The sequence below is a fragment of the Urocampus carinirostris genome, chromosome 15 (genome assembly GCF_059441175.1).
Source record: "Urocampus carinirostris isolate Australia breed hairy pipefish chromosome 15, RoL_Ucar_1.0, whole genome shotgun sequence".
Taxonomy (NCBI): Eukaryota; Metazoa; Chordata; class Actinopteri; order Syngnathiformes; family Syngnathidae; genus Urocampus; species Urocampus carinirostris.
In genome coordinates this window covers 26,423,859-26,435,971 of record NC_142363.1, presented here as the reverse complement: position 1 = coordinate 26,435,971, position 12,113 = coordinate 26,423,859, and the positions used below count along the sequence as shown (strand labels likewise).

The following is a 12,113-nucleotide window of genomic DNA, read 5'->3' as shown; positions in this document are numbered from 1 at the left end:
GAACACCGAAAACATGTCCAGCTGGTTCTCCGTCGTCTCCTAGAGAACTCTTTATTTGTTAAGGCAGAGAAGTGCGAGTTTCACGCCAAGACAGTCTCGTTCCTGGGCTACATCGTGGCGGAGGGGACCCTTCAGATGGATCCTGCCAAGGTATCAGCAGTCACCTCTTGGCCTGTCCCTGAGTCTCGGAAAAAGCTCCAACAATTCCTTGGTTTTGCCAATTTCTACCGGAGGTTCATCAGGAACTACAGTTCGGTGGCAGCTCCCCTCACGCTTCTTACCAGTCCTAGAGAGCCATTTCGGTGGTCTTCCGAGGCTAATGCAGCTTTCAACCGTCTAAAAACCCATTTCTCTACGGCCCCCATACTCCAGGTACCGGACCCTGCACGCCAACTGGTAGTGGAGGTGGACGCCTCAGATGTGGGAGTGGGTGCTGTCCTGTCCCAGCGGTCGGACAAGGACCAGAAGATGCACCCGTGCGCCTTCTTTTCCCGGCGGTTGTCCCCGGCCGAACGCAACTACGACGTGGGGGATCGTGAGTTGTTGGCCGTCAAGCTAGCCCTGGAGGAATGGCGGCATTGGTTGGAGGGGGTAACGGTGCCGTTCATAGTTTGGACTGACCACAAGAACTTAGAATATATTAGATCGGCCAAGCGGCTCAATCCTCGCCAGTCACGTTGGGCCCTGTTTTTCACCCGCTTTAACTTCACTCTGTCCTACAGACCCGGATCTCGAAATGTGAAACCCGACGCGCTCTCCCGACAATTCCAGAATTCCAATGACACACCTCAGGGTCCCGCAACGGTCCTTCCAGCTTCCTGTATGGTGGCAGCAGTCTCCTGGGATATCGAGTCCCGAGTCAGAGAGGCGATACCCGATCAGGCGGGCCCCAGCTCCTGTCCCGAGGGTCGACTATTCGTCTCCGAACCCTTACGGTCCGAGGTCCTCCAATGGGGGCACAATTCTCACTTTTCTTGCCATCCGGGGTCGGCTCGGACTCACAGTTTCTTGTCCCGACGCTTCTGGTGGCCTACCATGGCCAAGGACGTTAGGGAATATGTCTCCGCCTGTCAAGTGTGCGCCCAGAACAAAACATCCCACCAACGTCCGGCCGGTCTGTTACATCCACTTCCGGTTCCCCGCCGCCCATGGTCCCACATCTCCTTGGACTTTGTGACGGGGTTGCCAGTATCCGAGGGGATGACGACTGTACTAACTATCGTGGACCGATTCAGTAAGATGGTCCATTTCGTGGCACTACCGAAGCTCCCCTCCGCCAAGGAAACTGCAATGATAGTCCAGCAGCATGTGTTCCGCCTCCATAGCATCCCTCTGGACATTGTTTCTGACCGTGGTCCCCAGTTCTCATCCGCGTTTTGGAAGGAGTTTTGTCGTCTGTTGGGTGCCTCTGTCAGCCTCTCATCAGGGTTCCACCCTCAATCCAATGGGCAGTCTGAACGAGTGAACCAAGATTTGGAAACGGCACTTCGCTGCATGGTCTCTAGCGAACCGTTGTCCTGGGCTCGGCAATTGGCATGGGTGGAATATGCTCACAATTCCTTGGTTAGCTCATCCACTGGAATGTCCCCCTTCCAGTGTGTGTATGGGTACCAACCCCCTATGTTCCCTAGTCAAGAAGAGGAAGTAAACTGCCCGTCAGCTACGGCGAATGCACGTCGCTGTCGGCGAACTTGGGCTCGTGCTCGGGCCACACTCCTTCGGGCTAGCAAGACTCATGCCGTTGGAGCTAATCGACGGAGGAGTCCTGCTCCGAAGTACCAGGTGGGCCAGAAGGTGTGGCTAGCATCAGCTGATCTTCCACTGAAGGTTGAGTCGAGGAAACTGGCTCCTCGGTATCTTGGCCCATTTCCTATAGTAAAAATTATCAACTCCTCAGCAGTCCGTCTCCGTCTACCAAGATCTATGAGAGTGCACCCCACGTTTCATGTTTCCCGAATCAAGCCCGTCAGCCAGAGTCCGTTGGCACCCATTCCACCTCCTCCCCCAGCTCCACGCTCCTTGGACGGGGAGCCTATCTATACAGTGCGCCGCCTGCTCCGCTCCCGACGCAGGGGTCGGGGCTTCCAGTACTTGGTCGATTGGGAGGGATATGGTCCGGAGGAGAGATCATGGATTCCCAGCAGGCAGATCCTGGACCGATCTCTTGTGGCAGAATTCCATCAACTGCATCCTGACCAACCAGCACCACGCCGTGGTCGTCGTCGTAGGTCTGACGCTGCTGCTCTTCCACCGGCAGACCCACCCGCTACCACCCCTTCAGATGCGGACGAAGGGGCCTCTATCCACTCGGAAGAATTCTGAGGGTTCATCGGACGACCTCTGGGCCCTCCAATTTTGGATTATTGGTGATGTATTTTGGGTTTTGGGGGATTATTTGTAGCTGGCCTGTGAATTTTTTTTTCTCTTCCCTTGGATTACCGGTGTTGCCATGTGACGTGTTTGGATTTATTTTTATTTTTCCCTGGGGGACTTCTGGAGCCGTCCCTTGAGGGGGGGGTTCTGTCGTGATTACCTAACCGGAGTCACCTGAGGTAATCAGCTGGTGTGCTGGAACGCGATCTCTTGATTGGTGGAAGTCTACTACATAAGCTGTCAGCGTCCAGAGATGGACGTTCGAGTGTCTTCCTCATTTCCTGAGTTAACCTCCAACATTCAAGGTACCACAAGCCATGTATATTCCAAGTCTGATTCTCGTTGCCTGACCCTTGTCTGTTAAAAGTTTTCGATCTACTCTTCCGTCCCGGCCACCGACTTACCTGCTACGTTTCGCCACGCGTTTTCACCACGGAGTTGCCATATCGTCCCAAGAGGCTTTCCACTGCCAAGGCTCGACGTCCCAAGCCTGCTCCACCGAATCTTGTCACAATAAATCCTTTAACTGACGCTATTGGATCCGAGTCCTTGTTCTGTTCCTTGACAACTATACCAGCTGGTAACACTTTTGATCATCATCTTTAAACGATTTTATCGATTCGTTGTTGCAGACCTACCCGCGACCTACTGAAAACTGGTTGCAGTCCTACCAGCGATCCACTGAAACTGATTGTGTGACTCAAACTACTCTAACGTTCTTCTGGTGTGATATTAAGATTAAATCTAATGCATTGTAGTGTGATATCTGTACCACTGCTGGTCTAGTTATTAGGTTGTGGTGCTCTTACCACTGCAACCTGGATTCGTATCCCGTTGCATGCAATGTTTTGCGATCTTGGTCAGTGACATTTTTCGAATGATCAATCATTGGATAAATATATACCGTAAGTATATAAAATGTTTTCTAAGGGATGGGCAGGGCACCTGGATGATGCGGCAGGGGTAAACCAGTGAAAGCTGTCAGGCCCTGCTGTTGAACAGAAGAGTGTGTTGTGTCACCCTGACACGAGTGACACGGTCGCTTTCTTGTGTCCCGTTTCATCTTGAGGGACGAAAGCATGACCAACTTGGGTGCCGAGGTGCTTAACTTGTTTGGGTGTTTGGGCATTTGGGTTGGCCATGGTCCAAAGATTTTGTGTTTTTGCTCCTTTTTCCTTTTTTTCTTTTCTTTGTTTATATAAGTATGTTGAACGTTTATATAAGTATGTATATGACCATGGTAGATAGATAGATATAAAATGTGCAACGGTTCTACACGAATAACCACCTCTACTACTGTAGTTGTACCTCCATGCGCTTTATAAGCCAGTGCGCTTTCTATATGATAAATGCAAGACAAAAGGCAATTTTTTTGGGAGGTGTACCTGGTTACCGGTGCGCCTTACAGTGCGAAAAACATGACAATAGAAATCAAATGCACTGGGGAAACAAAAGTCATCACACAATATGGTGAAGAAAAACTACTATCCTCTACATTTGAAAATATTCACTTTGAGCATTTTGATCCTTTCAGTTATGTATCAATAGTCTACATTCAATCCTTGACTCAAATCCATATTTTCATCTGAAACGTAGCATTTGGTACAACAAGATTAACAAAGCCTAATTGGGACATACAGTGGGTTTACCCATGTTGTATTATATTTTTTTTACCCTGCTTGGACAAATCAGACATCTGTGACACGTGCGTGGATTTAGCGCTGCCTAATCCGACGCCTCACGTTTTCGATTGGATCTGGGTGAAAAAACGAAAAACTAGGTCACGGAGCCTCGGGGTGAGTCGAGGATGAGACAACAGGAGAGTCGGAAATAGCGCCGCTGAAATAATCGTAAAAATTAATTCCAGGATCTCGTGGAATGTCTTTCATAATTACCTTTAAAACCTTAGAGACCCAGTGTGTAATATTTCACCACAAAATGACGCGGTTGTCTAATGCGAATGAAAATCAGTGTCATAGCAAGCAGAAAGACGGAAGACAAACATTTTTTAAATTTATTTTGTATTACACTTTAATTCTTTTGTATTTTATTTTAATTTCATTGTTTAATAATGCAACATCCATTGTAGCCTGGTCATCCTGGAAGGGGGATTACCTCACGTGCGGTCCCTTCTTAAGGTTTCTTCATTTTCCTCATGCTTAGGTTTTTGAGTTTTTCCTTGCCCTCATGTAGGTTTTAAATCAGGGGATGGTGTGATAATAGTCTGTAGTTTGCAATAGTCTGTGGTCTGTGCAGCCCTTTGAGACTCCTTGTGATTAAGGGCGTCACAAATAAGCATGACTTGACAAACATCGCGGCACCTTAGGTATGGTTTCTGCTATGTAAAAGAAATACCGGTACAATATTCTCGACGAATGATTTTGTTTAATAAAAATGAACATTTGTATGATAGTTCTTGTATTTTTGCCTAGCTTTCAAATGTTTTTTTACTGAAATAACGTTTTTTACCACTAGGAGACACCAAATAGTACAGACTCTCCCTATAATAATTGGAGGTGAGGTAATGAGGTCACTCACAACGTTTAACATTTCAAAATGGATGTCGTTTTTTTAAAAGTGAAATCACACTCAATGTGTGTTCTCATTTTTGAGATGATTATTGTCATTGTCTATATTTATTATATTTCTGACACATTATAGGCTAAACGTTACTGATCTCAATTACATTTTCCCAATATTATTAATTTGTTAATGTCCCTGTTCGTGTTTGTTGGTGTCAATGCAACTGGATGGAAGCTAATATTTACCCCCGAACGCGAGACAATAGGAAACCTGACGCCGACTTTACATAAGCACGCTATCCTGCTAGCCACCTCTCGTTTTCTGGTTCGGAACTCGGGGGTCAGTGTCCGCCACGGAATTAGATTTCCCTGGTTGACAGGCACGGCATCAACTCTACAGCATCTCACCCTCACCTTAATCCCCTTTGCTCCTATTAGGACGGCGTCAGATATGAAACCATGCTCCATTAAACGCCTTCCAGACTTAGAAGATGATTGAGTGCGTTGTGAAATCCTTTCCATTACTGCCAGGGGTAAAACTGGATCGTTACTCATGGGGGCGATTCGCCAGTCGAGGTCACTGTTTTAGCAAGCCAACTTGACCGGCGGGGTTTACGTTCTGTCGGGGCTGCATTGGATTTGTCTCTTACCTCCTGTCAATCAATTGGATTTAGGATTGACTTCAGATGGCCTGTGAAACCATAAACGTGATCTATTCTAAATTAAGCATCCATAAATATCCATGTACAGTAATCCCTGGTTTTTCGCGGGGGTTGTTTTACAAAAAGGTCCCTCAATAGTCAAAACACGCAAAATATAAACCTTTACTTTTTCGTTTATTTATTTGTAGAATACTCTCTTGTTTATTGAAACCAAAGAACAAAACCAAGTTACAAGCTCAAGCATTGCTTTAAAGCCTCAGTGTTTAATATTTGACCACTAGATGGGATTGTTGTCTAATGCGAAGGAAAACCAGTGCCACAGCAAGCAGCAAGACGCCAGACTAACATTGCATTACCGTATGTATGTATTCCACTATGTAAAAGACGTAGAAATCTCAATACAATTCTCTACTTATGTTTTTTTTTTTAATTTTTTTACTGAATGAAAGTTTTTTGTACCACTAGGAGGCACTTATCTACATACTGTCACTTTAACAAATACATTTTGTTGGTTATAGAAAGCTTCATGTTTCAAACGATCATTTGTAAGTTGAAATTGTTCTTAAATGCTTCAGTGCTATATTTTGCATCGAATGTATGTTTGAGATTTATATAAGTATGTTTAAGGTTTACATAAGTATGTTAAAAGTTTATATAAGTATGTTTAGGGCTTGTATAAGTAACCAGTATTTTTTTGTACTGAAAAATAAACATTGAATAAAATAATATGCTTTATAAAGATAAATAAAGTTAAGTTTAACTTACTTTTGGAAGATGAGCTTCAAGAGTTAGGCTACTTCCTCCCCATGGTAGAAAGTCGCAAAAAAAAAAAGCCATCCAACCATTTTCTCAACCGCATCAAGCTTTCTTATTCCACTTTCATTTCAAAAGAAATGGCTCGCCTCATCTTTACACTTTACACCAACCATATTGAATGGATGCACAAGATACTAGTAAAAATGTCCATTTTCTTAGCGCGCTGGAGATACAGTAGAGAATGTTTTCACACAAACTAGGAAGAGGAAGCGGATTTCTTCTTCGGGGTGGATGCTGGGTCAATTCTCACAGTGCCACACGCCGGTAGCAGCAGAAAGAAGCACTACAGTACTGTCCTGTACTCCGAAAAAGGCGCACAATACAAAATCTAACTTACAGCAATGTCTGGATAATTTTTGACATTGTTCGTAACTCGAATGTTTGAAGGTAGGGGAGCGTCTGTATTGGAATTACCCTATTTTTTGGACTATAGTGTGCACTGGGTTGTAGGCCTTCATAAATACTCTTTTTTGGAGTATTTTCATGTATAGGACACACAGGACTTTGGTTAGTCTGTGTATAGCCATAATTGTATTGATTTATTTCATTATTTATTATTACCTATTCCATTTATTTTAATCACTGTCTGTGTCTGAGTTCTATGGTGTCGGCTGGGGAAAAAGGAGGGGAATTTATTTTCTTATAGTGAATTCGAATTTTTTTGAATGTTGCAACATATTGCCTGAAATGAATTTGGATTTGAATTGATGAGGTGCATTAAATCAAAAACGTTTTAGTACTTTTAAATAAAATTGTATTCCTGCAAAGTTGCCCTTATTTTAACTAAATGTACCTGTAATTTGATGACTTCTTTTTTCTGTAACTGTAACAGAATACAATTTAAAAACATTGTATTGTGATTACGTAACGCCGTATTTCGTTCCCCCCCTCAAATGTCTAACTTTGGATTTCTGTCGTCATCGTGCGTTTCGTCACAACACAGAAAGACTATTTTGAGTTTCCGGGACGATGGTCTGACTTTTTGCGATAACGCAGATTTAATTAAGATCACAGTCGAGATTTCCTTGTCGCCCCGCGGAGATGGCGAGTGGAAGCAACAACCAACGACCTCAGATTCGTGATCCACCTGAAAGCATGTTCACAGAAAATCCAAATAGATGGTAGACCCAAGGATACGACGTGAATGCATTTTGAGGTGGTGATCATAAGGTGACATTTCTGTATAGAGGGCGATAGAAACTTCTGGTAATTAGCTAATGCATTCCAAACCCCTAGTACAACCGGTAAAAACAGAATTGTTTACACATATTAACCCCTTAATGTTCCTAAGGCCCACCATTGGGCCGTCGAACTGTTGAGAAGCAAATTTGTGTCTGTACGATGTCACCAGTCACCCCCAAGGGTCTACTGTATTTGGTCGTTTTTTTTTTGCATTTGATGAATGTTCGAGTTGAAAAGATTCCATAATTCACTAAATCAGGATTTCGACTGTCGCCCCTCCTCCCGAAAAAAGAGCGCAGACAAGTAACAGGAAGTTGCAAATCATATTAGAAAATGATCTGGAAAGAAAATGGAAGCAGGGCAACGGAAGTCACGTCCAAGTGTCAGACGCATGCGGCGATGAATCACTCTTACAATATTAGCTCCGTCTCGTCTCATAAAAAAACAATGAAAGGTTATTCTGCAAAATAGCTCAAGTGATATCGTAACATGTGAACATTCAAACTCATCCATTTATGGTCTCTGTTAATGTTTGTCCAGTCTTATAGTGATACTGATTGTGAACTCTTGAGCAGTCATCAAATACCCTTCAATGATACCATTTGGAACTACAATGAATAAAGTTATTTCTTTTTAAAATCCTGTCATTTATTATTCCTGATTGTTAAATGGAAGCTATAGGGCAAACAGATCTGGTAATGCCCAGCAATATGAGTACCAGTACCCTGATTAAGGTGAATATTGGCACCGATACCCGAATTCAGTACTCACCCACTACTAATTAACACATTTTTAACCTGCCCAAGTTAGCGCCCTCATGAACCTATGCCAAATGCAGGGAAACAGAAACTGTGTTCAAATAAGGATGATATTTACTAGCAAATCCTTGTGACCAACAAAATGAAAAACAAAAAACATACCGGCTATGACCATAGGCCCTATGGTCATAGCCGGTATGTTTTTAGGGGAAAAAAATAGCAAAAAACACACACAAACATTTTTGGACCATGGCCAACCCAAATGCCCAAACACCCAAGCAAGTTAGGCACATCGGCAGCGAAGTTGGTTATGCTTTCGTCCCTCCAGATGAAACAGGACACAAGAAAGCGGCCATGTCACTCTGGTCAGGGTGACCCAACACACTGTTTTGTTCAACAGCAGGGCCCGACAGCTTGCACTGGTTTACCCCTGCCGCATCATACAGGTGCCCTGCCCATCCCTTAGAACGCGCCCAAACATCCCACTATTCTTTTACAACACCTCTCCACTCATTCCTATCACTAACAAGAGCTCTAGCTTTCACTAGATTTAGACATTTCTCCTGCAGTACACTCATAACGCCATCCATCCACGTCAATCGCGGCCTTCCTCTTGGTCTCCTTCCATTGACTTCTGCTCTGTAGATCCTCTTCAACATTCGCTCCTCATCCATCCTCTCCATGTGTCCAAACCAACCGAGTACTTTCTTATCCACACGCTTGCTCCAGTTCTGTCTTTCACAATTTAATTTCTCAACCTATCCAATCTTGTCACTTCCGAACATACTCCTCAAACACTTCATCTCCAAAACATTTAATTTCCTTCTTAAATCTGCGTTCAGGCTCCAAGTCTCTGCACCATACAACACAGTCGGCACAATCACACTCTCATACAGTCCCCTCTTAACATCCATACTCATACATTAAAAAAATATGCATATGAATTAGGGTAACTGATGGGTCATGTGGGCCTCTTTCTCCAGGAATTGCTTCACCATCTACCACCTATGCCAATAAAACACCTGGTCTTGGTGACACATAGCTGACAATATATGGGCATCTGAGAGAGCAAGACTTATAAACCTATTTTGTATATATTTATAACGGTTCATATTGATATTATTTATGTTGTCTTACAATGTGTTCATGTTCAGTTCCAATTTCTATGTCCTTTTTTTGTTTTTTATTTCAAATTGTTATTACATTGTCTCAACACGTATTTATGGTAGATGATGCCAGATATTTAAGTTTGGGTTGTTCTGAGGAAAATGGCCAAGAGTAATTACTCTTAACATGATTTCTGACTCTTTCATGGTCAAAATAACAACAAAAAAACTGCAGGTGGCCTGTATGATACTTGGTCAAACAGTTAAATCATAAGATATCATCATTGTTATCTGTAAAAGATGTGGCTCAGTTTTTATGTCATTTATGGAATGTTTACAATGCAACAAAACAAAAATGAAAAAGCCATAAAATGGAAATAAATCTTTTTCACATGACGATGATATCCAATCCAGGATTTATGATAATACAACACAGTAGTCCCTCGTTTATCATGTGAGTTACATTCCACGTGAATTGAAACTCAACATTTTTATACAATAAAATACTCCATTATACACTGAAACCAATAAACAATCTTTCTACAGCCTCAAGCATTTTTTTCAACAAATAAAAGTACTGCATAAACGTTTTTTATCTACTTATTACAAGTAACTTAAGTAGACTGTTTAGCCAATCAGAATGCAACACAATGCAATAGGTAAATTCGTTAAGTAGCGAAACCGTAAAACGTAAGCCGGGATATAGCGAGAAATGCCTGTACAGCTATAATCCATATATTGGTCAGGTGATCAGTAATCAAAACTCATTTCAATTGCTGACTGGTGCTAACTCCTAGCATTAGCAATGCTAGTCACTAATATGTTTTCTGTGTTAGCCGTGTTAGCATAAGAGATTCTTGAGCTGTAATTTTTTTACACTGAGGAAAAGAAAGTTTGCAATTCATGGACATTACAGTTCAGATGCAAGTTTGAGGTTTCAGAAGATTTAGCGAGGAATCATATCTAGCTAAGAAGCCCATTCCCCAACTGTCTTTTCATGTTTTATTTCTTCACAGGAGCGATTCGAAGCAGCATTCCGGATCTACGATGAGCAGGCCACTTTCCAGTTGTTCAAAAGTTTCCGGAGAGTCCGGATCAACTTCGGCACGCCCGAAGCGGCGGCCCGCGCTCGCATCGAGCTGCACGAGTCCGAGTTCAACGGCCGCAAGCTCAAACTTTACTTCGCCCAGGTGAGTTTTTGTAGTAAGCCGCATGGAATAATCCCCCGATCATTTTTACGACTTGAGGCGGCCGCGGCCGTGTTTGATTATAAGAGGATTAAAGACTTTGGAGCACGGACAATGACCTCATTAAGGTTTTGTCATTACCAGGGATGCCTGATGATTATTAAGCTCTAAGCTATCGAGGCGATAACGGACAAATATGATGTCACCGTTATCAGCCCGATAGAAAATAAGACGATAATTAATCACTTGAAGACATGGTATATAAATCATTTAGCCAAAACGACTTGTTAAAAAGATTCCAAGCATTTATGCTGCTCATTAGAATATATACTGTAATCCCTTGTTTAGTCCTTTGCCATTTCGCAGCCTCAGAACATCACAGGTTGAAAACTACTTACACCCAATTGCATATTGCAGCGAGTGGGGCTCTTTCTTGCTGTTCTGTCCACCAAGGAAGTAAACTGCACTCGTGCAGGCAGATCCATTATCCCCCATTGCCTATTTCTACGAGCAGGGGCCGACAGTGCGTTTTTGTCGGGCCTTGCAGCTCTTTTTGGTGTTTCTGTCCACCAAAAATGCAAACTGAACTCGTGCAGCTGTGACCCATTATCCTCAATTGCATATCGCTGCAACAAGCATATCTTTTTTATTTTCACTCTATTTCTGCGGTAAATAAAATGCACTCAAACAGCCGTGATACATTATCCCCAATTGCAAATTGTTGCATGCGCAGACCAGCAGAGCACACTTTGGTTGGGTCTAGAAGCTCTTTTTTGGCATTATTTATGCCTAAAATGAACTGCACTTATGCGCCTGTGATCCATTTTCTCCAAACCCAAATTGCTGCAAACAACAACAACAGAGAGCAAATTTGTCGGGAAGCGTGCTGTTCTGATTTGCATAAAATGAAACGCTCCGTTGTGGCTGCGATCCATCATCTATGGTCAACTATTGCCGAAAGCAGGCCGCAGCAAGCACATTTTTCCCCTGTTCAGGCTGCTGAAGCGGGGCATTGTGGCTTACCTCAAATGAACTACACTGTTTAGGCCATGATCCTTTATCCCCAGTTGACTATTGCTTCGAGTGAGGGTCGAAAGAGCGAATCTGGGTCATCCGTGGTTGCTCTTTTTTCCATTCTCTCTGCCTTAAATGAACAGCACCATTGAGCCCATGATCCATTATCCCAGTGGATTATGGCTGCGAGCAGGGGTTGCAGAATGTTTTTTGTTATTTCAGGCTGCTGAAGTGTTACATTGTGGCTTGCCTAAAATGTACTAGATTCCGTGGGCATGATTCATTATCCCTGGTCAACTATTATTGATAGCGGGAGTCGACGGAGCAAACTAGTGTCATGTATGGCGGCTCTTTTTTCCATTCTTTCTTTCTAAAATGAACAGCACCTGATTGGCCACGATCCATTATGCCTGGTTGATTATTTCTCAGAGGAAGAGCCTGCACAGCTCTTTTTTTTATTATTCGGTCCGCTGAATCATGCTATTTTGGCCCA

General features: G+C 43.3%; 1 protein-coding gene across 2 annotated transcripts in view; it reads left to right on the top strand.

Annotated features, from left to right (window-relative positions):
* Nucleotides 1–12,113, top strand: part of rcan3 (regulator of calcineurin 3) — a 46,146-nt gene that overhangs the window by 28,269 nt on the left and 5,764 nt on the right. For both annotated transcript variants that reach the window (XM_088354537.1, XM_088354538.1), the window contains one exon: nucleotides 10,436–10,609. In XM_088354537.1, the coding sequence (XP_088210663.1) occupies nucleotides 10,436–10,609 (174 nt within the window). The remainder of the gene's footprint in view (nucleotides 1–10,435; nucleotides 10,610–12,113) is intronic.